Source organism: Cervus canadensis, chromosome 33, assembly GCF_019320065.1.
Source record: "Cervus canadensis isolate Bull #8, Minnesota chromosome 33, ASM1932006v1, whole genome shotgun sequence".
In the NCBI taxonomy this organism is placed as follows: Eukaryota; Metazoa; Chordata; class Mammalia; order Artiodactyla; family Cervidae; genus Cervus; species Cervus canadensis.
In genome coordinates this window covers 5,758,011-5,783,575 of record NC_057418.1, presented here as the reverse complement: position 1 = coordinate 5,783,575, position 25,565 = coordinate 5,758,011, and the positions used below count along the sequence as shown (strand labels likewise).

The 25,565-nt window shown below is 39.5% G+C and overlaps 2 protein-coding genes across 2 annotated transcripts in view; one reads left to right on the top strand and one right to left on the bottom strand.

The window, feature by feature from the left end:
* The window catches only part of ENPP3 (ectonucleotide pyrophosphatase/phosphodiesterase 3), a 79,665-nt gene that overhangs the window by 28,193 nt on the left and 25,907 nt on the right, over window positions 1-25,565 (bottom strand). Inside the window, exons 7-15 of the mRNA XM_043457408.1 lie at window positions 18,307-18,386; window positions 16,424-16,543; window positions 15,765-15,874; window positions 14,268-14,333; window positions 13,568-13,640; window positions 5,687-5,795; window positions 4,229-4,357; window positions 3,820-3,851; window positions 2,619-2,746 (exon numbers count right to left, since the gene is read on the bottom strand). Coding sequence (XP_043313343.1) covers window positions 2,619-2,746; window positions 3,820-3,851; window positions 4,229-4,357; window positions 5,687-5,795; window positions 13,568-13,640; window positions 14,268-14,333; window positions 15,765-15,874; window positions 16,424-16,543; window positions 18,307-18,386 — 847 coding nt within the window. The remainder of the gene's footprint in view (window positions 1-2,618; window positions 2,747-3,819; window positions 3,852-4,228; window positions 4,358-5,686; window positions 5,796-13,567; window positions 13,641-14,267; window positions 14,334-15,764; window positions 15,875-16,423; window positions 16,544-18,306; window positions 18,387-25,565) is intronic.
* Window positions 22,326-22,696, top strand: LOC122434193 (NADH dehydrogenase [ubiquinone] 1 alpha subcomplex subunit 1-like). Its single transcript, XM_043457409.1, has one exon. It carries the CDS (start codon window positions 22,349-22,351, stop codon window positions 22,559-22,561), a length of 213 nt encoding a protein of 70 aa, XP_043313344.1. The 5' UTR covers window positions 22,326-22,348; the 3' UTR covers window positions 22,562-22,696.

The window sequence follows — 25,565 nt, the reverse complement described above, 5'->3', positions numbered from 1 at the left end:
TTCTTCACAAGTCACATTCCTGAGTCCTGACAGATAAGGCCCTTTGTGCAGAGGTCAGCGTCACTCACTAGATGCTCTAGCAATATGGATCTACTTCCAGCTGATGGAGTCAGTCCTTCTGCCTGGAAACCTGACACTATCTACCTTCCTTTGCCCCAGAGCTCCTACTGGCTTAAAAAAAGATAGAAAGTACTCCCCTGCTCTGAGCAGAGCCATCAGAGAAAGAAGCACCTCTGAGAAGTCACAAGCTGCCAGCGCTCAAGGCTTGGCAAGCAGACAAGTGCCTTCCAGCAAGGAGACGGGGTCCTTCTCCTCCTGTAAACACAGCCTGTCAAGCCTTGTTGAGCTGAGCAAGGGTTAGATTTCCTCTCTCACTCTGGGCTGAGTGTCTCTGTACAATGCTCAGATTGACAACTGCCTGGGCAGACCTGCTTATGTCACAGCATTTAGCCTAAGCCATCCTGAGTCTTCACAACCCAGAGCAGAAGTCACGCCCTCCAGGAAGCGTTCTCTGACATTCTCCGGCATTTGTATCCGCGGTGTGAAATCACTCTTTTTGTTTCCTTGTGCCTTGTCCTTGATCCCTTTGCAACAATTGCTACACCTGATTATAACTGTTGCCACCCTTCCTCCCTGGGTGACTATCCTTAGGGGGGACTGTGTCTATCTCCACTGTGAGCAAGGTACCTGGACTTACAGATGATTTGTCAGTTTCCAGTCATAAAATAAAAAGCTGTTATTCATGTTATCTAAAAGGGAACTTTAACATTACATCAACTAGTTTCAAATAACTGGGTTTCCCCAAATTAGTAAAATCTAACACATTTTTTAAAAGGGCAAAATAAGGAGGAGACGGAGGAAAATAGATTACATTAAATAAGCAAATTTGCTGTAATTTTCAAAAATGGAATATAATCTACTTATCAAATATTGAATATTATAACTAAAGATGACATATTTTAACTTAGAAAACAGCCTGAGCTTCATGTGTTAAGAGCTGGAGGTAGCATAATAAGATCTAATCAGGTGAGACTTCCCTGTTGCTCTGGTTAGGGCTGTGGTCAACAATTCCTCTGATGTAAGTTAGTTTACTTTGAGTTGACATAGCAAGAGAATAGTAAAACCAGGTTCATGATGTGTTGCAGATGAGAAAATGAAGCCTTGAAATAGCAACATGTCCAAGGTCTCACAACTTGGACTCTGGGGCTGCTGCTCTGTTCACATCTCACTGCTTGCTAGTAAATATACAAAGCTCACAATTTGCGACTGAGTAATATCTCTCCTTCCAGAGCCCACAGTCCATGCTGTCAAACCCATGGGCACTTTTTCGTGTTGTACCATTGGTCTTCTAATTCATAGCCTTATACCATTTGATCTCATATCCTTAATATTTGGAGAACTCACATTTATATATTACAAACCCACACTACTAAAAACTTATAATCTAACAGAAATAAAGCTTAATCATGTTCGCGTATTTTAATCTCTTTTTTAAGAGAATGCTGTCCTAAGCCACAGGACAGTCCTCTGAGCCGAAGGGGCTCAAACTGCAAGAAGAAAGGCTAGTGCCATCTAGTGGCCCTATGTTAACCTGCACTCTCTCTGGCCGAGTGGTGCTCTGCTTGGCTTCCCTGTTACCTCAGAGGATAGACTCTAGAGCATCTTCAGTTCCTCATTCTGTACACATTTTATTAGAGCCCAACTTCTCTTCCTTCATCTCCTCTTCCTTTATTAATCATATCTTTCAGCTACTGTGCCTTTATTTTCCTCTGTATTATGTAACATACAAATAAGATAGGCCAGAAAACATGGGCCAGAACCTGATTCCACTTACATATATGAAAAAATACTGTAATAAAATACAAAAAATAGGGAATGTGAGATTGGGAATGTAAAAGAGAATGTAAACTACCAGATAGGGTGTATTTATTTGTGTACTGGCTTATTATCAGACTTCTCCACTTGACGAAGAGGGCAGGAATTATTTCTGTATCCCAAAAGCCTAGAACAAGGTTTGGTACACATAGAGAAAGCACAAATAAAATTTTGCTGAATCAATTAATTAATTGGTTATTTGGAGATGGAATTATGGTTTATATTTTCTGAAAACAGACATATTTTGCAGATGCTCAATGATCAATGTGAATCACAGTTGTAACTAGAAAAAAAAAAAGTTGTAACTAATTGGTTAGCTTGGCCTTACAGACATAAGCATGCTGTTTCAGAGAAACCACAAAGATGACAAAGACCTTAGAGAGCCATCTAATCAGTTACTCATTACCAGCCTGTGAGACAACTATCATTTTTATATCCTGTCTGCCACCTAGCGGAGACCAGAGTGGAGATCGAGAATGTGCTGGTACCGATAATCTCTGGAACAATTGATAAGCAGTCAGCCTTCTTCCTCATTCTTATCTACATTGTGAAGATTAGGATGCCAAGGCTGGCAACCTAGTAACAGTCATTTCATATAAACAAGTGCTAGATAGCATATAAAAGATCAAGAAATTGTCATGCTCAGGAAGACTCATGTGATCATAATAACAGCATAAGGTCAAGAAAATTTATTATGAAAGATGGTTGTTAAAAGTATTATGAGAAAAATTAGACACACAAACCTCACAGCCAGCCACTGTCGATCCACCAAAAGATTGACTTTGTCAATTCTGACATGTTTGGCAAAATGTAGGCGTTTTGGCAAATCAGGACTCAAATAGGGTGTGAAATGCTGATCGGGTTTTCGGCACTGAAAAAGAGGTAAATTATTTCTTCGTGACACCTATAAAATGGTCAAACTATGCATGAATGTAATGGATTTCCAAAGCCTGTGTTATCAAATCCCTTTGCACCTCTGGGATTATTAGGCATTTGCCCTTCCTCATCTCATCAACAGGACTTCTAAAGGGAAAACAATGTGGATTTAGAGTCTGTATATTAAAAATTCCCTACACCGCTCCTCCGTCAGCATGGGCACACTACATGTAAACCCTCACTAGCAGGGGGCAAGATGACCCCTCACGCTGACTCAAGATCAGGATATTAGGTGTAAGAGAAAAAAGGAGGGATTAACATGAAGGAATTTCTGCTTAAGCAGTCATTCCTGCTTCAAATTTGCAGTGTGTCCCAGGTTATAGTAACTATTCTTTCCCTAGTGTTTCTTTATCTTTAATCTCTCACATTTTACTCTGTTTTTACTATAATTGCATATTACCTATATGTAAATAAATCTAGCCCCACCCCAAGCAATGGTAAACTTATGAATCCATATAAATAGATATATATTTGCAAATATACTTTAAACACAGAATTATTAAAACCACTACACACTCTCCAGAAGTGGTGAACTTCACCTTGAAAAATGCCAATTGCTTTGAGCTATCTAGAATTTGCCCTGCTTTTACAACCTGAGATGCAAGAGCCAATTAAAAGCAGTTTCAATTAAAGAAATGACTGCTCTTAACTGTACAAAAAGATCTATAAAATCCATGATTTGCTATTTCCTGATATTGAATCATACAAAAAATGTGACGAACGATGTTGCCCAAAACTCACTGGCCTAGATGAATGAAACACCAGTCCACTTAATTCAGAAGTCAGTGAAACTGGTACCAAAACAAATTTCCTATAGTGGTGTCAATTTCAAAATAAAAACAGCTAAAATAAAAGCAACTGACAAGAATATAAAATAAGGTTGACTGAGGTTTAAGAAATAAATTACAAATGGTTTGAACTAGAAAACGTAGAATACAACTTTCTTGAAACCCAGATTAAAGACATTACATTAATCTAAATATATGTATTAGGAGTCAGTATACTTACACTGAGGTTCCTAACAATTTCTTCAGAATTAACTGTTTGAAAAGAAAAACAAATAAGTTATATCAAAATTGAAACTTGACAACTATAAAATTTAAACAATTCAGTTGAATTGACATAGTTTATTAATGAATATGATCTGGTACAATTAAATAAAAAGTATCTTAAACAAAGAATTATTTTAATATTTAAGAATGGAGTGGAATATATTTTAACCAACAATATTAGATATTACCATAGACTTTATCAACAGACTGTACTTTAACATGGGAGTTTCATATTTACTTCTGTGTAGTCTTCCCAAGAAGTCAGAAGAGGGGGTCTGGTAATACCTGAATTCTCAGAATTAGGGACCTATATTATTTGCTTTAATTTTACCATTATTTTTCTATTTGGGCATCTTCATACTCACAGGTAAAAAAATCGTAAGGTATGTTACGAGTCCTGATGCGGGGGGCAGGTCCTTCAAACATGTAGAAGTTTATACTGGAAAAATAATCAGTCATATATTCTAGTTTGTCACAATAGGTCTGATCCATTCCTGAATTAAAGAAAAAAAAATGTCCACTGAATGTATAAGATGGTAACAATTGGTTGTCTCTGATCAGGTCAAACAGCAGATATTTTATGCTACATATATCAAACCAAGTTTTTGAGAAGATTTACAGTCTACCCAATTGCTTCATTCTAAATGGCAGGCTTTGAAAGTCTTGGTGGTAGAAGAGAAGAATCAGGTTTATAAGAAAGAATGGACAGGAACTATAAACAGATCATCTGTTCAATGTAGATCAGTTAATTTTGAAAAAGAAAGTTCTCTATTGAGAGCTAATTTATAAAATTTGATTTGTATATAAGGCAAGATGAAATACTTTCAAATCCAAAAGATAGCATGCATTTTTATAAAACAATAAAATAGGAGAAAAAAGTTTAAAGAATATTTATTTTTCATAAGGGTCTTATTTAAATTTATATGAGCAGCATATGCTCCTAAAAAGATTTGGTAGTTAAATCTTTTTTTTATTTGAAGATTTTTCAGACCCAGTCCAAACTTTTCTTTGTATTATTTTTATTTACTTCATTATTTTTATGTTTTACAATTTCCTTTAACAAGATATATACTAAAACATTTCCCTTAACTTTAGAACAATCAGAAACTCTTTAATTACTATGTTTCACATCATCTTGATGTCCTAAGATATAAACAGAAGTTCTACAGACATGCTCCTTCTCATCTTCTTGTCCCTCTAGGCCACCCCAGCTAGAAAAGGTCCACCTCTGCTTTATGCACTTCTCACACACCATTTCAAGGAAACTACTCGTCACTGAGTTAGCACCTTAAAAAATAGTTGTTGAATGAATGAGCACTTTAAAAATGAGGTTGCTGAGGGCATGACAGCATCTCACTTCCTTAAACATTCAAGTTAACTGAAATGGAGAGCTAACCTCAAGTAGAGAAATGTGGAGTGCTAGGATTTTAGAGAACTCTATTCATATGATTCAAAAAAAATATGCAGAACATCGTAAAGCTAGCCAACACAGTCAATAGAAGCCAATCTATATGAAAGAATCATTTACTGGAAAAAAAGGCACTTTTTGTGATTGAATAACAGCCCAGCTGTATCCCTGTAGAGCTCTAACTCCATTTTTACAGAAAACGGAATGTATGGATAAATTTTTCAGAATGACTATTAGAATAATTAAACTTAAAGTATAAATTTTAGTCCTCTAGTCAGCACAGACTACCATTCGTAGCACATTCAAGAGCTTCTAGGTCTAGAAATACAGACTTTAAAAATCTTTATTATATTTGTGTGCTCCCTGAAGTGATAAGATAGAATCAATGATAAAATATGATTTAAAAAAAGCATACCGTGGTCAGCCAAAAGGATTATATTGACACAATTGAGTAAGTTTCTCTGCTTTAGGCCTTCCATTAACAATCCAAAAGTGTTATCTACCAACTGTAAGGCTTGAATTACCTAAGGACAAAAAATTGGAGTTAAGATTGTCTTCATGAGTTAAGGCTTAATTAATTAAATTATCTAATTGAGTAAAAATTAAATATATTTCCTTCTCTGAAATTGTTGGAATTTTGAATAGGATATCAGAGCCCAGCACCCATGCTACATGTACAAAAGACCAATTCCTTATATTCTTATAGACAAAAAAAAAAAAAAAAAGCATTTTCCATAAGATGGAAGACTGGCCAATAAATATCTGAGAAAAAGTGTTCGACATCAACAAACATTATTCAACTGCAAATACTTTCCTGATAGTGTCCAATGCTGGGAAGAGTCCATAGACACTTCCCTAGGAGCCTAATGGTTATACATGTTCCAGAAGACTGTGTGATAATATGTACTCAGAGAGTTAGAAAGGGGCGTAAGTTGTAACCTAATAATACTGTTTCTGGGTGTTTATCTGAAGTAAACAGAGTGCAAATGGAGATTTACATGCAAGGACAGTCATCACATTATTTATTTACAATTTAAATACAAGAAAAAAATTATGCCACTTCCTTCAGTGGGCATACGCAATAGCCATTAAAATATATATATATGTATATATATTTTAAAATGCCACAGGAAAACAATCACAACACAATGTTACACAGAAAATGCTAAAATCAAACTGTATACACACTCATACATATTGCATAATGTGATTTTGTTTTAAAACATGTTTAGCATTTCATAGTAAAAGCCCACGAACAGAAAACCAAGATAAAATATATCAAGGTATTATTAACAGTGGTTGTCTCTGAATACTGAATTGGAGTTCATTTTTTATTTTGTTTATATTCTTTCATGTTTTTAGATTTTTCTACACTTTATCAATATAGTACATTGAATTGACTTAAGGTTTAAGTGAATAAATTTTTAACTAACATGACTTCATTATTTTTTTCAGTAGATAGAATGTATAATAGCAGTGGATTGGGAAACTGCCTTTTTTTTTAAGGAAGAATTTTACAAGCCAATTACTATTAGAGCACTATCTCATGAAATTCTCTCAGTAAATATTCATCAGTACATCAGTTCAGTAACTCAGTCATGTCCGACTCTGTGCCACCCCATGGACTGCAGCACACCAGGCCTCCCTGTCCATCACCAACTCCTGGAGTCCACCCAAACCCATGTCCATTGAGTCAATGATGCCATCCAACCATCTCATCCTCTGGCATCCCCTTCTCCTCCTGCCCTCAATCTTTCCCAGCATCAGGGTCTTTTCCAATGAGTCAGCTCTTCGCATCAGGTGGCCAAAGTATTGGAGTTTCAGCTTCAGCATCAATCCTTCCAATGAACACCCAGGACTGATCTCCTTTAGGATGGACTGGTTGGATCTCCTTGCAGTCCAAGGGACTCTCAAAAGTCTTCTCCAACACCACAGTTCAAAAGCATCAATTCTTCAGTGCTCAGCTTTCTTTATAGTCCAACTATCATATCCATGCATGACCACTGGAAAAACCATAGCCTTGACTAGACAGACCTTTGTTGGCAGACTAATGTCTCTGCTTTTTAATATGCTGTCTAGGTTGGTCATAACTTTCCTTCCAAGTAAATATTCATGGATGGTGCTATTGGAATTTCCAGTTATAGAGACCAGGAAACTCGAGGTTCAACTTAAAGATCTAGAACAAGTTAATATTTCCCCATCTATTTTGTCTCTTCTTAAATTTTACATGAGGCTTAGTTTTAATCCTTCTGTTTTCAAGCTTCCCTCTTTCTTTACTTAGGACATCTCCACTTCCATGCTGTCTATATGCTGCTAAGCAGTCTGATTCATCTCCTTTGAGGTCTAAATTCACGTTCAGTTGCCTTCTGGACATCTCCATTTGGACATCACAGGCATCCCAATTACAAAGTAATCTCCTCTAATAAGATCCCTTCAGTGGCCTTACTGAAATGAACCTGCCTGCTTATGCTAGAAATCTGAAACTCTCGTACCCCATGACCTGTCTCACACAAAGTCATATCAAGTCTACCTCTTAATCTCAAACACATCTTCTTCTATCCACAATGCTGTCACTATCATAGTCCAAGTCACTACCATCTCTTTCCTGAAATGTTGCAAAGTCTAACTCATCTCTCTCTACTACTTTCCCTTGCTTCCTCTAACCCATTCCTCTTACACAGTAAAAGTGGTATTTCAGTTCACATAGATCTGATCAGGTCCTTCCCTGATCAAAATGCCTGAATACTTTCCATTGCACGTTTTATGGCCTAGAAGAACTTGAAAGATTTCGCGCCTGCCTCCTCTTTTAGGTTTTCCCTTGGCCCACTCCTCTAGTTCATAGTGCTCCAGACATTAGTGGGAGATGGTTTTCCTTTGGCAATCCACACAGCACCTGGCATAGAGCAGCACACGGTAGGAGGTAGCTGCTATTATTATTTTTACCATCATCATATTATCTGTGTGTCTAGCCACCTACCCATTTGTCTGTCCATCCATTGCTCATTTTATGTGTTCCTCTAACATGTTCAGCTCCTGCCTTAATCAGGCCATTTGCAAACTTTTTTTCCTTTTTGTTATTCAGAGAACTTTCTAACCAGCCCTAACCCAGACTACGTTAACCCCTCAAGATCTCTCAGGAAATCCTGATCTGTTCCTTTGAAGCTCTTTTCCAAATTACACTTAAAATTTATTTGGATACTGAACTAGAGCACTCTATAGAAGAAAAAGATAAGGTGCCTAATGTCAGCCATAGGGATCAGATAAAGGCAGATTAGAGCTGTTGTTGTTTAGTCGCTAAGTCGTGTCTGACTCTTTGTGACCCCATCATGGACTGTAGCCCACCAGGCTCCTCCGTCCATGGAATTTTCCAGGCAAGAATACTGGAGTGGGTTGTCATTTCCTGCTCCAGGGGATCTTCCTGACCCAGGGATAGAACCTGTGTCTCCTGCATTATCAGGTGGGTTTTTTACCACTGAGCCACCTTGGAAGCCTCCGATTAGAGTATGCCCTCTCAAATCAAATCAAACATGCATAACAATTAAAATGGAAAAGAAGAGATGGTGAATATGTCTTAGATAGTTACTCCACCTGTTGGAGGCACAAACAGATCCTTGTGCATCAGGACTCAGGAGAGAGGAGTGGTAACCCCACAAGAGCCTGACCCAGACTTGCCCGTGAGTGTCCGGCAGTCTCCGGCGGGGGCGTGGGTCGGCGGTGGCCTGCTGCAGGGTTGGGGGCACTGGGTGTAGAAGTGCATGCATGGGACCTTTGGGAGGAGGGTGCCATTATCTTCATTACCTCCACCATAGTTTGGCACCGGGTAAATAAGAGGGACGGAACACAGCCCTACCCATCAACAGAAAATTTGATTAAAGATTTACTGAGCATGGCCCTGCCCATCAGAACAAGACCAAATTTCCCCTTCAATCAGTCTCTCCCATCAGGAAGCTTCCATAAGCCTCTTTCCTTCTCCATCAGAGGGCAGACAGACTGAAAACCACAATCACAGAAAACTAACCAATCTGATCACATGGACCACAGCCTTGTCTAACACAATGAAATTATGAGCCATGCTGTGTAGGGCCACCCAAGAAGGATGGGTCATGGTGGAGAGTTCTGACAAAACGTGATCCACCAAAGAAGGCAATGGCAAACCACTTCAGTATTCTTGCCTTCTGAACCCCATAAACAGTATGAAAAGGCAAAAATGTAGGACACTGAAAGATGAACTCCCCAGGTTGGTAGGTGCCCAATATGCTACTGGAGACCATAACTGGATAAATAACTCCAGAGAGAATGAAGAGATGGAGCCAAAGCAAAAACAGCACCCAGCTATGGATGTGACTGGTGATGGAAGTAAAGTTCGATGCTGTAAAGAGCAATATTGCATATGACCCTGGAATGTTAGGTCCATGAATCAAGGCAAATTGGAAGTGGTCAAACAGGAGATGGCAAGAGTAACATCAGCATTTTAGGAATAAGTGAACTATAATGGACTGGAATGGGTGAAGTTAACTCAGATGACCATTATATCTACTACTGTGGGCATGAATCCTTTACAAGAAATGGAGTAGCCATCAGAGTCAACAAAAGAGTCTAAAATGCAGTACTTGGATGCAATCTCAAAAACGACAGAACGATCTCTGTTAGTTTCCAAGGCAAACCATTCAATATCACCGTAATCCAAGCCTATGCGCCGACCGGTAATGCTGAAGAAGCTGAAGTTGAATGGTTCTATGAAGACCTACAAGGCCTTCTAGAACTAACACCCCAAAAAGAAATTGTTTTCATAATAGGGGACTTGAATGCAAAGGTAGGGAGTCAAGAGATACCTGGAGTAACAGGCAAATTTAGCCTTGGAGTACAAAATGAAGCAGGGCAAAGGCTATTAGAGTTTTGCCAAGAGCACACACTGGTCATAGCAAACACCCTCTTCCAACAACACAAGAGAAGACTCTACACATGGACATCACCAGATGGTCAACATTGAAATCAGATTGATTGTATTCTTTGCAGCCGAAGATGGAGCAGCTCTATATAGTCAAGGAAAACAAGATAGGGAGCTGACTGTGGCTCAGATCATGAACTCCTTATAGCCAAAATCAGAATCAAATTGAAGAAAGTAGACCACTAGACCATTCAGGTATGACCTAAATCAAATCCCTGATGATTATACAGTGGACGTGAGAAAGAGATTCAAGGGATTAGATCTGATAGACAGAGTGCCTGATGAACTATGGACAAAGGTTTCTGACGTTGTACAGGAGGCAGGGATCAAGATCATCCCCAAGAAAAAGAAATGCAAAAAGGCAAAATGGTTGTCTGAGGAGGCCTTACAAATAGCTGTGAAAAGAAGAGAAGTGAAAGGCAAAGGAGAAAAGGAAAGATATTCCCATTTGAATGCAGAGTTCCAAAGAATAGCCAGGAGAGATGAGAAAGCCTTCCTCAGTGATCAATGCAAAGAAACAGAGGAAAACAACAGAATGGGAAAGACTAGAGATCTCTTCAAGAAAATTAGAGATACCAAGGGAACATATCCTGTAAAGATGGGCACAATAAAGGACAGAATGGTATGGACCTAACAGAGGCAGAAGATATTAAGAAGAGGTGGCAAGAATACACAGAAGAACAGTACAAAAAAGATCTTCACGACCGAGATAATCACAATAGTGTGATCACTCAACTAGAGCCAGACATCCTGGAATGTGAAGTCAAGTGGGTCTTAGGAAGCATCACTACGAACAAAGCTAGTGGAGATGATGGAATTCCAGCTGAGCTATTTCATCCTGAAAGACGATGCTGTGAAAGTGCTGCACTCAATTTGCCAGCAAAAGTGGAAAACTCAGCAGTGGCCACAGGACTGGCAAAGCCCACTTTTCATTTCAATCCCAAAGAAAGGCAATACCAAAGAATCATCAAACTGGCACACAATTGCACTCATCTCACACACTGGTAAAGTAATGCTCAAAATTCTCCAAGCCAGGCTTCAACAGTACATGAACCATGAACATCCCAATGTTCAAGCTGGATTTAGAAAAGGCAGAGGAACCAGTGTTCGAATTGCCAAAATCCATTGGATCATCGAAAAAGCAAGAAAGTTCTAGAAAAACATCTACTTCTGCTTTTTTTACTATGCCAGAGCCTTTGACTGTGTGGATCACAACAAACTGTGGAAAATCTTCAAGAGATGGGAATACCAGACCATCTGACCTGCCTCTTGAGAAATCTGTATGCAGGTCAGGAAGCAACAGGTAGAACTGGACATGGAACAACAGACTGGTTCCAAATAGGAAAAGGGGTATGTCACCCTGCTTATTTAATTTCTGTGCAGAGTACATTATAAGAAATGCTGGGTTGAAGGAAGCACAAGTTGGAATCAAGATTATGTGAGAAATATCAATAACCTCAGATATGCAGATGACACCACCCTTATGGCAGAAAGCGAGAAAGAACTAGAGAGCCTCTTGATGAAAGTGAAAGAGGAGAGTGAAAACGCTGGCTTAAAGCTCAACTTCAGAAAACTAAGATCATGGCATCTGGTGCCATCACTTCATGCCAAATTGATGGGGAAACAGTGGAAGTAGTGACAGACTTTATTTTGGGGGGGGCTCCAAAATCACTTCAGATGGTGACTGTAGCCATGAAATTAAAAGACACTTTTTCCTTGGAAGAAAAGGTATGACCAACCTAGACAGCATATTAAAAAGCAGAGACATTACTTTGTCAACAAAGGCCCATCTAGTCAAGACTATGGTTTTTCTAGTAGTCATGTATGGATGTGAAAGTTGGACTATCAAGAAAGCTGAGTGCTGAAGAATTGATGCTTTTGAGCTGTGGTGTTAGAGAGAACTCTTGAGAGTCCCTTGGACAGCAAGGAGATCCAACCAGTCCATCCTAAAGCAAATAAGTCCTGAATATTCGTTGGAAAGACGATGCTGAAGCTGAAACTCCGATACTTTGGCCACCTGATGCAGAGAACTGACTCATTTGAAAAGAGTCTGATGCTGAGAAAGATTGAGGGCAGGAAGAGAAGGGGATGACAGAGCATGAGGTGGTTGGATGGCATCACTGACTCAGCGGACATGAGCTTGAGTAAATTCCTGGTGATGGACAGGGAAGCCTGGCATGCTGCAGCCCATGGGGTCATAAAGAGTCAGACACGACTGAGTGAATGAACTGAACTGAACTGAATTCACTCTTAGAATAACCTGATTAAGTTTTGAATTCTGTGAGTCAAGGGTGGTGTAGGAATATAAAAAAAGACTAATGGGTTCAAGAAGCTTTCCTGGAGGCTCAGTGGTAGAGTCTGTCAGGCAAGGTAGGAGACACAAGAAATATGGATTCAATCCCTGGGTCAGGAAGAGCCCCAGGAGTAGGAAATGGCAACCCACTCCATATTCTTGCCTGGGAAATCCCACGGACAGAGGAGCCTGACGAGCTACAGTCCATGGGGTTGCAAAAGAGTCAGACACAACTGAGCAACTGAAAAAAAAACAGTGGGTTCAAAGTGGTCAGACTTGAGCACAGCCTATATTAGAAATCATTTTGATTTAATGAGAAGGAAGAAGAAGGTTATTTCTGACCAGCAGCTAAGTCACACTAGCAGAATAAACACACTTGCATTCCAACAGAGGACAGCCATGATGTGATCTCCATGGGGTAGGGAGACACCACACTAATGGGACACTGCTCCCTTACACTGTGTCTGGGACAATGCAGGCTTGAGTGGGTTTTAGAAGAGAATCAGCTTTTCTAAAAAAAAATCATACTTAAGAACTGTATTTCTGTAATAAATACAAAATGGTTTAGATAATGAAGAGACAAGTATTGAAGAGTCTACTTCAATTATCACGGGGGTCTAGACAGGGAATAATTCTGCCTGATCAGTAATATATTGTCTAATTATAAGGAATTCTTATTGGAGCTCTGCTTTGATGGACAGCTGGATAGTCCACAATGGACTTTCAGGTGACATGGCTTGAAATGGGGTACATTAACATCTTGACACATAGGATCTAGCCTTGATGTTCTTGTTACATGAAGTAACAAACTGCATCTAAGTATACAATAAGTGTTATCAAATTAATCAAGATGCAGTTAATAAGACAGATATTCTTTTCAGACTTTCAACTATTTTGTAACTAATAAAGCAGATAATTTTTTATATTTTTAGCTATTTTTATGTCTTCATATATATATCACATACACTTGTATTCAGTGGAAATTAAAGAATAGCATTTCATGTTGTAGGTGAAGGTCAGATGATTTTACCCTTGTTTAAAAAAGAAAAACTTACTCCGGCACTGACTGGTCCATAACTGTGTCCTGCAGAATCAGGTTCCTCCACGTATATGGTGTAAAAATTGGGTCTAGGGGTAAAATCGAAACAGAGAGATGTTATCCATTTGGAATAAAGGTACAGGTTGGATCTGGGAGATTCGTAGATCTGGAACTTTGTGGCAGCTCCTCCTCTTTTTCTCTGGCCTTTTCTTCTCTTCCTGGAGAAGGCAAAGGCTACCCACCCCGGTATTCTGGCATAGAGAATTCCATGGACGGTATAGTCCATGGGGTTGCAAAGAGTCAGACATGACTGAGTGACTTTCTCTTTCACTTCCTTCTCTTCATCCAGGCCCAGCGGTTCCACTTGGCCTTGGCAGGAACGGTGGGCCAGTAGGAAGTAAACAAGACCTTCCAGGATGCAAGCGCTGGTCTGACTCAGTTCTGAAAAATCTGTCTTGTTCTTGCTGCTAAGGCCTCTTGTGGTGTGCTTCAGCCCTTGTGTTTCCTGGTTTGTGACTTTCACTGACCCTTTGTTCTGCCACACAAGTTCTTTCTTTAAGTGCCTAGTTTTAGGAATAATTCTTTAAAAATGCCCATAGAAAGGAAATGCCAAGCTTCCCCCACCCTCAGAATAGTCATTTAACGTAATGAAGTACTTTCACTTTATTCCCACAGATATCCTGCTCAGCCAGCACTTTCCTGATACCAGGTATTACCTTTCAGCTTTGGGTAGGTCCAGCCACTTTAACAGTGTAAAGATCCTCTCTTCATATGTGACACTTCTGAAATGAAAAGTAAACATAACTTTAAAAAATTCATCAAATCAAGGAGAACTTCATTATATTCCTACTCAAGAAGGCAGATTGATATTTTCAGATGTTTCTTTTGTGTTCATTCATATACTAAAAAGAACACTGAAAGGGATTCAATATTACTTGAAGAGATTCCTGTTTTCAACACCTATACAGAGATACTTGTGCCTTGATATAAATTGTGTATTGCTTTCTTTCCTTCTCATTCATCTCACCTTCACTGTTACTCCAATTAAAATAAAATTGTTTTACACTAGTCACTATTCATCCATTCAATTTGCTTGTTTTTGTTCATTCATTTGTGCAGTTACGTGTACTATCTATTGTCAGCCATCATTTTGTTCCTTTTAAATGGAATGTATCCGTGAGAAAACCAAAGATGGCTTCCTTCCTAGAGGTCACATTCTGGTCGAGGAAGACAAACAATAAATAGGCCTTTTGTTGTCTTTCAGTTGCTAAGTTGTGTCAGACTCTTTGTGACCCCTTGAACTGCAGCACACCAGGCTTCCCTGTCCTTCACTATCTCCCTAAGTTTGCTCAAACTCAGGTCCATTGAGTCAGTGATGCCCCAAAATAAATTACATAGTATATTAAAAGGTGATAAATGCTATGGGGGAAAAAAAAAGATGAGAACCAGAATAAGCGGCACTGGAGAAACTCAAGTGGGAGGATTTGAATTTGAAATCTTAGTGTGATCAGGCTAAGACAATGTTGAGAAGGTAATTTTTGAGCAACAGCCAGAAGGAGGTGAGGGGGCAGGCTATGCAGATAAATGGAGGCAGATTATATGGGGCAGAGGAACAGCCTTCGCAGAGGCCCTGCAGTGGAAGCAAGCTTGGTGTCCTGGTATACTGGGGTCACCAAAAAGGTCAGTATGGCTTGAGAGGGGTGAGAAAACCCAGGAAAATAGTAGGAAAGGAGTCTAAGAGGCAGGGGGATAGCAGGACTCATTCCAATCAGGGCTTGTTGGCTGTATTCTGTACAAAACTGGGAGCCTTGAAAGTGAGGGGTGCAAAACAGTATCATATTCAGACTTGCTTTTTTAAAATAATTATTCTGGCTGATGAATTGATGATTATAGGAAACAAACATATAAAGAGGGAGATGTGTCAAAAGGCAACTGAGGTAATACAGGCAAAAGAGGATGACACCTCAAACCATTGTTAGTGCTGGAAGTAATCAAAAATTCTCAGACTGCATATATCTTGAATTAGAGGCACAAGCATTTACTGACAACTGGATAAGGGATGTAAGAGGGAGAAATCAACACTGACTTCAAGATTTTTGGCCCAAATAACTGGAAAAATAAAATTATCATTATGATTAAGACCAAAAAAACAAACAAAAAAACCTCAAATCATTCCTGCCTAGATGGGATTACATTTGCAGGTGTTTTCCTACCTGTTGTAAACCCTATATATGGAAGGATAGGTGCCATTTATAGCCACATCTGATCCTGGCCAAAAGTAAGTACCAGCTTTTAAACCTTGATACATTGCTGTCAGCCAGATCTATAAGAAGAGAAAATTTCAAATAAGTGGAGGTCAAGAAAATAATCAGTTTGATTAGAAATGATGCTATTTATGAGAAACTGAACAATATTAAACCATTGCAAAATGCATTTAATTTTTAAAAGGTGTTGAAATTATTTTGAATTTCTACTTGCAGCAGTTTTAAAAAGTTACTAATTAGGTATCCACTTCAAAAATCAAAATGCGTAGGAAGGCAATAAGAAAGATCATTTTTCAAATTGGTAAAATTGTACAGTTGTTCTCTCCCTTTTAAAGATTTATAAAATAGAATGAGTTAAAAACTTAACAGACAATCTTTCTGAGTAACTTCCAGGTTGATATATTTATAAACCAACATCCAAGTCTCAAGGCAACTTAGGTGAACAATTATACACATTGAAAAGATTCAAATCATAATTATAAATTGTGCTGAAACTATTTTCAGCTTCCCACCCCTAGCCCTGAGAAATTAAAAAGACAACATAGAACTCAGAGTGAAGAGAGAAGAGTGATCCATTGTCATGTGGGGAAATGGACAATGACACATACCGGTTGCCCCTGCCACCAAGCTGGATTATCTTTCTCCTTTGAAGAAAGTGAAAAATTCTTGTTGAGGTTTATATCATACATATTATTGTCAATGATGCCATGTGATTCTGGATATAACCCCTAAAATGATAATTTCAGAAAAAAAGATTTAAGGTAAAATAATACATTAACAAAACATGTATTTAAATTGAAATAGCATAAGACCTATAACTCTTATTTGAAAAGAAGTCATATACCTTTCAATATAAAACCCCTAGATCTGAGCCCAAATACATATATTATTGTTACATATATACCAGTTCCACCATGGTCCATAGCTGCAAACGAGTGATGTTAGGAAGATGATTCATGTTTATGGTTTTAATGTAACTCTTATGTTATTAATAACTAATTATAGATTCTATATTACAATAATGATTAGACACTGGTTTATTGGCAATAAGAACAAGATATTTGTTACATAGAATCTATTAAGTATCAGATGTTGGCCAATGGGTTAAAATGTGTTATCAGCGCTCTAGAAGGAAGCCTTCCAAGTCTCTGTGCTTCTCCCTGTCACTCATCCATCAATCCAGTCATTTGTTCAGTCCGGTCACAAAGACTCATTCAATCATTCCACACATTCTCACTGAATGTCTATGATACCATAGGCAGTTATAACTACATTTAGATAGAATTTTAGGGTCATTATTTCAGAACATTACTATTATATGAATATGGATACATGCACATATATTGAATATTAATAGCACTTATGCATAATCCCTTATTTATATAGACATATGGTGGTGCTAGTGGTAAAAAAAAAAAAAAAAATCCACCTGCAAATGCAAAGATATAAGAGATGTGGGTTCAGCCTGAGTGAGGAAGGTCCCCTGGAGGGGGAATGGCAGCCTGCTCTAGTATTCTTGCCTGGAAAATCCCATGGACAGAGGAGCCTGGCAGGCTGCCGTCCATGGGCTTGCAACAGAGATAGACATGACTTAGCGACTAAACAACAACATACATATATATGTATGAGCACGCACACAGATATGTATTATGTACTATGTATGTAGACCTATACATGTAGACCTATACTATTGCTCATTCGTGAGACCCGGGTTTGATCCCTGGGTCAAGAAGACCCCCTGGAGAAGGGAATGGCAACCCACTCCAGTATTCCTGCCTGGGAAATCCCGTGGGCAGAGGAGCCAGGGGGTCTACAGTCCATGGGGTTGTAAAGAGTCGGACATGATTGAGCAATAGTAATAAAAGACTAAATGCAAAGTAGTAAAAATATAATATTCTTTGGCAATAAAGGTTGAGGCAGAGGACTCCTTAAGATGTGCCCTGAATCTATAAATATTAAAAAACTTAATCTTCCTTTGTGTTCATTTTTATCATTTCACGTACATCTTCTTGTACACTGAGGAGAATTCATTGCTTTATTTGCTTTATTCAAAGAGATATAGCCAGTTTGAATCCAACTAAGAAACAGGAGACTTCACCAAGTTAAATATAATTTTAAAAACTAGATAAGAAAGAGATTCTCCACATCAAAGAGGCTGTTTTCATACATAGCCTACCGTTTTCACAGACGTTCAGATAAATGGGGTCTAATCAAAAGATCAGAGCAGAAAGTATTTCCCACGTCCCAGAGGCTATCCTGGCCTGTCACAGAGATAAATGAGCTGAACACTGGGACACTCGTTCATAAATAACATCTCATAGCCCTGGACTGGCCTCATACTCAGACATTCCTTCCCAGCCTGTATTAAGCTGTGATCGCTACCGCACATGATCCTGAATCTGTGGCTTGGCCGGCTCCTGCCTCAGCATGTCTGGTGTGGTCAGTTGCCCATCGAGGGTCTGTCAGTCTTGCCATTGGACCAGGCACTCACCGTGACAATGGTATAATGATTTGGGAAGGTTTTGGTCGGATAGGCAGGTCTCAGGTACTGTGAATGAACACCACATGTTTCTGCAACAAAGGATAGTGAGAAATTAAGACGTTGTTTCTTCTTCAGCAGTTGTTTGAATAACAAAAAGTATGAATATGAAAGTGTCCCAGAGAAATAGAAAATTAACTAGGGGGTGAATTGCAAATAGAAAGAGGTTAAAATTCTGATGCTTAAAATGCCTCCTTCAAGGAATAACAGTTTTCAGGAGAGGGTTGTGCTAAGTCAAGGATCAGGAACATTTTTCTGTGAAGAGCCAGATAATAAATAAATAGGCTTTGAGCAAATGGCATGGCTCTGTTATAACAAAACTTCGTTTGTAGACATCGAGACAAAGAAATTTCATGTAATTTCTTTTGCGGGGCACAAGGTATTCTTTTTTTTCCCCAACCATTTAAGAATGAAAACAATCCTTAGCATTAGCAGACCATATGGAAATAGGTACAGATTGCTGATACCTGAGCTTAAAAGACCCTAAACTTTTAACACAGCACTAGCTGTGTTTGCTCTTGCTGTTCCTCTCTTGTCCTGGCTCATTAAAGTAAAATTTTCTATATAATACTTGCTTCCCAATATAACAAAAGCCAACACAACTACCTAGATAACTGAAAAGGGACTTGACTTGTGTGAATGCACAAGCCCATGCCACGTGGTAATGTTTACAAAATTAATTTTCCACCTTATTATTTTTAGTCCAGTTTCCATTTGATCAGCGAAGTTTCTTGTGTTCTGTTTTCCACAAAGCATGGCATTAATTTTGCTTTCAGTCATTCTGTTGTTTTCATCTGTGCAATAACCCTGCTCAAGAAGGTCAGAACCACTAAGGCACATTGCTATTTGCTCTGCAAGAGTGAAGTGTGAGACATTTTCTGTACCAAAATCCTACCACCTCTAATTCTAAAAGAGAACTTCACCACTAGAGATTCTATTTAGGTTAAAGCAAAAGGTGCAAATGATTGTTGTCCAGAAAGCAACAAACTTTGCATCTGCAAATGAAGTTTTTCTTAAATAGGCTTAGAGTTGGTCTCCTTCCCAGCCAGGAAACCAGTATTTCCAATATGATCCAGGAATTTCCTCCTTCAGAATCTTCTTGGATCCAATATCAAGTCTACTAAATAGGACTCTGGTGGGGATGGTGAGGGCTGAAAAGTGGAGGGAAAGGAGAAAAAAAAAAAAAAATCTACATCTCTAGCAAGTGCCCCAAGTGGTTCTGATGTACTTAAACCGAAGCTTGCTCTGGGTCATAATGTATAATCAAAAATTAAAATAACATTTTTTCTTTTTTAGCCAATACCACCAACAAATAAACCTTGTCCTCAAATAGACAGATATATTTAATATTGTTATAAAATCATATGATAAGAAAAATAAAATGAGATCTAATCTACTGACATAATTAGAAGAATTTAAGTGGAGAAGACTATCATACAATAGAGAGATATATAAGGTTTCTGTTTTTATTTCCCTGAGGCATGCATAGTGTGTTCAAATTCTTAAATGTGTCTAAAGGCACAGAACATAAAATAAAAAGCAAAGTAAGTTACTAAGTTACCAGTGATGTAAAAACATGACACCTTCCTAGTCTTAAACAGGACATATCTGTGGACTAGCTACAGATTCAAGCTACCATTTTTGATCACCTGCCTTTGAACAAGAGCTATTAGAGAACAGATCATCATAAGCAAGATCTACCATCATTTCTTCCTGATCTTAATCATCTAAATTATGACTGAACAGAATAGTTTTGGAAGGATGCACAATAAATTAATAAGAATAGTTGCTTCCGTAGAGAAAAACTAGGAAGATCAGGAAAGAATCTGTTGTAACTTTCAATATCATTTTTTAGTTTATTATTTGCATATTTTGTTCCTTAAAAAAATCTTTTTAAAAAGAAAGTACAACCAAAAAATTGAAAATATATATGGAATAAACATATACCCATAGTAACTATAAACTATGAGAAGGAATAGAAGACTGAATGAATGAGTAGATAAAATAGCTGAAGAAAGTACATGTAGCAAAAGCACTTCAAGGAAAGGAGTTCATAGCAGTAAACAGCCACATGAAAAAAAGGAGGAATTTCAAACAAACCACCTAATTTTATACTTTAAGGAGCTAGAAAAAGAACACGCAAACTCCAGTCAGCGAAAAAGAAAAAAAACAACAAAGATTACAGCGGAAATAAGTGCAACAGAAGAGAAAAACAATTTTAAAAATCAACAAAATTAAAGTAGGTTTTTTGAAAAGATAAAATTGACAAAACTTTAGCTACATTAAAAAAAGAGAGAGAGAAGACTCAAATCAGTAAAGTCAGAAACCAATACCACAGGAGTAAAAGGATTATAAGAGACTATTATGAACAAATGTAAAGAGTCTCCCCACAACGCGGGAGCCCGGGGTTCCATCCCTGGGTCGGGAAGACCCCCTGCAGAAGGAAACGGTAACCCACTCCAGTATGCTTGCCTGGAAAATTCTCTGACAGAGGAGCCTGGTGGGCTATGCAGTTGGCGGGGTCACAGAGTTGGACGTGACAGAGTGACTAACACTTCTAACGCTTCCCTAGTCTGAATTATGAAGAAATAGAAAATCTGAACCGACCAATAACAAGTAATGGAAAACTTCCTAACAGAAAAGCCCAAGATGGCGTCACAGGTTAATTTTACCTAATATTTAAAGAAGCCTATCCTTTCTCCAGAGGATCTTCCTGACCCAGGAACCGAACTGGGGCCTCCTGCATTTCAGGCAAATTCTTTACCAACTGAGCTATCAGGAAAGCCCTTTAAAGATGGATTAATGCCAACATTTAAAGAAAGTGAAAAGTGAGAGTGAAATTTGCTCAGTGTCCGACTCTTTGCCACCCCGTGGGCTATACAATCCATGGAATTCTCCAGGCCAGAATACTGGAGAGGGTAGCCTTTCTAAGGGGTCTTCCCAACCCAGGGATCAAACTGAGGTCTCCCACGTTGCAGGTGGATTCTTTACCAACTAAGCCACCAGGGAAGCCCAACAATACTAGAGTGGGTAGCCTATCCTTTCTTTGGGGGATCTTCCTGACACAGGAATCGAACCAGGGTCTCCTGCATCACAGGCAGATTCTTTACCAATTGAGCTATCAGGGAAGCCCTTTAAAGAAAGCTTAATGCCAGTTCTCAAACTTTGCCAAAAACAAACAAGTGAATGAAGAGGAGAGACTATGCCAAGATTCATTTTATGAGATTAACATTACCCTGATACCAAAGCCAGATAAGGATACTAAAGAAAAAGAAAATTACAGGCCAATACCTTCATGAATTTAGACAAAAAAAATTCAACAAAATACTAGTATGATAAATTCAACAGCACATTGTAAGGATCACACACCAAAGTCAAGTGAGATTTATCCCTGGGATACAAGGATGCTTACTACTAGTCTTCTCATAACCCCAGTTTCAAATCTAACTTTGCAAGAAATCTGACTTCCAGTTCAGGACAAATTACTTCTATCTCACTTGACAGTTTGCTGATCCTGGACCTTCTTTTGTCTGTTCTCATCCACATTGAGACAAGAAAATGTTCTCACTAGAGTCCGTGACCCTTTGGTAGTCACAGGTATATCTCAGGGCACTGTGGTATTAGAACATGCTCAGTCTCCAGGCAGTTTGATGGGACACTGGAGATGAGGTCCTAGACTTCCTTAAAGTGATGCCTTCTGTCACATACCTCGTCTCAAGCCTACCGTTCTCTAGAGGTCCTAATCCTAGCCCTTTTACCACATCTACTCTTAATTGGGCCTCCTAGAAATGAAAAGCCCATTTTGCCTTGGTGATGTCTTCACACATTAAAGAGACTATTAAACTATTAAAAAATAGTTTAAATCTTCAAAAGGGAAGACTCTCAATGGCCCAATATTTCACCGGTGTCCTTTCAAACTTTCTGTGGGATGAACAAGTCAAATAATTCCACTTCTAAAGGGGCTCGGGTGTTTGGCCTCAGGAACGGCGTCGCGATGTGGTTCGAGGTTCTCCTCGGGATCGCTGTCATGGGCGTGTGCTTGTTCATCCCGGGAATGGCCACCGCGCACATCCACAGGTTCAGTAACGGGGGCAAGGAAAAAAGGATTGCCCACTATTCATATCAGTGGTATATGATGGAAAGAGATAGGCGTGTCTCTGGAGTAAACCGTTACTATGTGTCAAAGGGTTTGGAGAACATTGATTAAGGAAACGTTTTCCTGGTTGATGAAGAACAACTCAGTCATGCTCTTCTATCCCTGCTAGTAGATTATACGGCATATTGTGTAGCATGCATTGTATTTTGTAGTGTATAATAAAAATAAAAAATCAGAAAAAAAAAATAATAAAGGGGCTCGGTTCAGCCTGGTTAGATAAATTCCCTTTGGGACCCAGGCTTTGATATCTAGACTACTAGAGGAAATGCAGAAAAGGAAATAGAAACTGAGTGTTGTTTATTACTTTCCAGGACACAGTGACTCAGCAGCAAGGGACAAATCCTGAATTTGGAGCCAGTTCTGTCAGAGACCCAACCTCTTAATCTGTTAGCTTAAGATCTGCCTCAAAGAGTGAGGGGGAGGCTGAATAGACAAAGCCCTTTGTGTTGAAAGGGGAAGTAATTTATCTTTCTACAGTCAAGGAATGTTAGTGCTGGAATTAGCAGTAGAAATAATTAGGTCTAATCCTCTCATTTTCATACTGTAAAATTTTCATACTGCTCCGGGAGTTGGTGATGGACATGGAGGCCTGGCAAAAAGAGTCGGACATGACTGAGCAACTGAACTGAATCCTCTCATTTTACAAATGATGAATCTAAGGTCCAGAAAAGGTAATCATCTTAGAGTCAAACAGCTTTTTTAAAAGATAATTTGGGGAGGAGCCAAGATGATGGAGGAATAGGACTGGGAGACCACTTTCTCCCCTACAAATTCATCAAAAGAACAATTGAACGCAGAGCAAACTTCACAAAACAACTTCTGATCGCTAGCTGAGGACATCAGGCACCCAGAAAAGCAGCCCATTATCTTCGAAAGGAGGTAGGACAAAATATAAAAGATAAAAAGAGAGACAAAAGAGCTAGGGACGGAGACTCGTCCTGGGAAGGGAGTCTTAATAGAGGAAGTTTTCAAACACCAGGAAACCCTCGCACTGGCGGGTCTGGGGGAAGTTTTTGAATCTCAGAGGGCAACCTAACTGGGAGGAAAAATAAATAAAACCCACAGATTACATGCCTAAAAGCAACTTCCAGCAGAAAAGCACCCCAGACGCCCGCATTCGCCACCAGCAAGTGGGTGTGGAACGGAGAGGAGCGGGCTGCATTGCTCAGGGTAAGGACCGGGCCTGAGTGCCCTGAAGGCAATCGGAGGGAGCTAACGTGAGATACCAACTTAAACTGTGGGATAGCAAAAGAGAGAGAGAGAAAATTAATCGCCCGAACACACTGCCGGCCTTTCGCAGAACAAAGGGTCTGAGCAAGTCCAGAGAAGAGCTCGCAGGCTGCGGACCGGCCCAGCCCCGCCGGAGGCTGGAGGCAGGGGGGAGGGGAAAGGGGCAGGCTCGGCCCCAAGGACCGCATCCCCTACCGCACTGCAAACAGGCCTCCACTTTCTAATCAAAGACCTCCTATGATTCTGGATGGTCAACATCCGCCGGGAGGGTCGCAGCGAGACACAGGGCGCAGGCACCCGACCGGCACGGGCGGGGACTGGGGGTGGGGACGCGGAGGGCAGAAGGCGCGCGCACCCGACTGGCGTGGGCGGAAACTGAGGCTGGGACCGCGGAGGGGAGAAGGCGAACCGCACCCCGGGAGAGTGCGCCCATCAAGCTCCTGGCTGCCTGAGCCGCTCGGATGGAGAAGGCACAAAACGCAGGCCCAACCAAGTCCGCGCCTTTGTGGAACACCCGAGGGCTGGAACCGCGCACAGCGCGGGGCACGCTCCATACAGAACAGCCGGGAGCCTGAGCAGCGTAGACAGGGAAAGCAGCGCCCCCCCTCCCCGCAGCACGACGGAACTAGCAACCTGAATAAGAGACCACCTCCGCCCGCGTGTGTCAGGGCGGAAGTTGGGCACTGAAGGGACTGGCAAACAGAAGCCAAATAAACAAAGGGAACTGCTACAGAAGGGGCTGGTGCAACAGATTAAAATCCCTGTAGATAACACCGGTGCAACAGATTAAAATCCCTGTAGGAAACACCGACTACACTGGAAGGGGCCTGTAGATACCGAGAAGTGTAAGCTGGAACGAGGAGCTATCTGAAACTGAACCAAACCACACTGACCGCAACAGCTCCAGAGAAATTCCTAGATATATTTTTACCTTTTTTTTTTTAATTAAAAAAAATTTTTTTCTTTTCTTTTTTTATTTTTTCTCTTTTATTTTCTTTTAAAATTCCCTATTACTCCCCCATTACTCCTTAACTTTCATTTTCATAGATTTTTATGATTTTTTTTAATTAGGAAAAAAATTTTTTTCTTTTTTTTTCGTTTCTTTTTTCTTTTTCTCTTATTTTCTTTTAAAGTCCTCTATTACTCCTCTACTACTCCTTAATTTTCATTTTCATTTCACTATAACCTTGCAAAAAAAAAAAAAGAGAAGCCCTATTTTTAAACCAAACTTCATATATATTTCTAAAATTTTTTGTGTTTTAGTTTTTGTTTTTAATATAGTATTTTTAAGAGTCTAACCTCTACTCTAGATTTTTAATTTTTGTTTTTCAGTATATGATATAAATTGTGAACATTTAAGAATCCAATATTCAGTTCCCATTTTTATTCAGGAGTGTGTTGATTACTCTCCCCCAATCTTGACTCTCCGTTTTCTACCTCACCTTCTATTTCCTCCCTTCCCCTTCTCTTCCCAATCCAATTCTGTGAATCTCTGTGGGTGTCTGGGCTACGGAGAACACTCTGGGAACAGACAGCTGCGTAGATCTGTCTCTCTCCTCTTGAGTCCCCCTTTTTCTCCTCCTGCTCATCTCTATCTCCCTCCTCCCTCTCCTCTTCTTCATGTAACTCTGTGAACCTCTCTGGGTGTCCCTCACGGGGGAGAATCTTTTCACCACTAACCTAAAAGTTTTATTATCAGTGCTGTATAGTTGGAGAAGTCCTGAGACTACTGGAAGAATAAAACTGAAATCCAGAGGCAGGAGACTTAAGCCCAAAACCTGAGAACACCAGAAAACTCCTGACTACATGGAACATTAAGTAATAA

Excerpts from the sequence above, each read along its gene's own strand:
- LOC122434193 (XM_043457409.1), top strand. The coding sequence starts at position 22,349 with ATGTGGTTCGAGGTTCTCCTCGGGATCGCTGTCATGGGCGTGTGCTTG.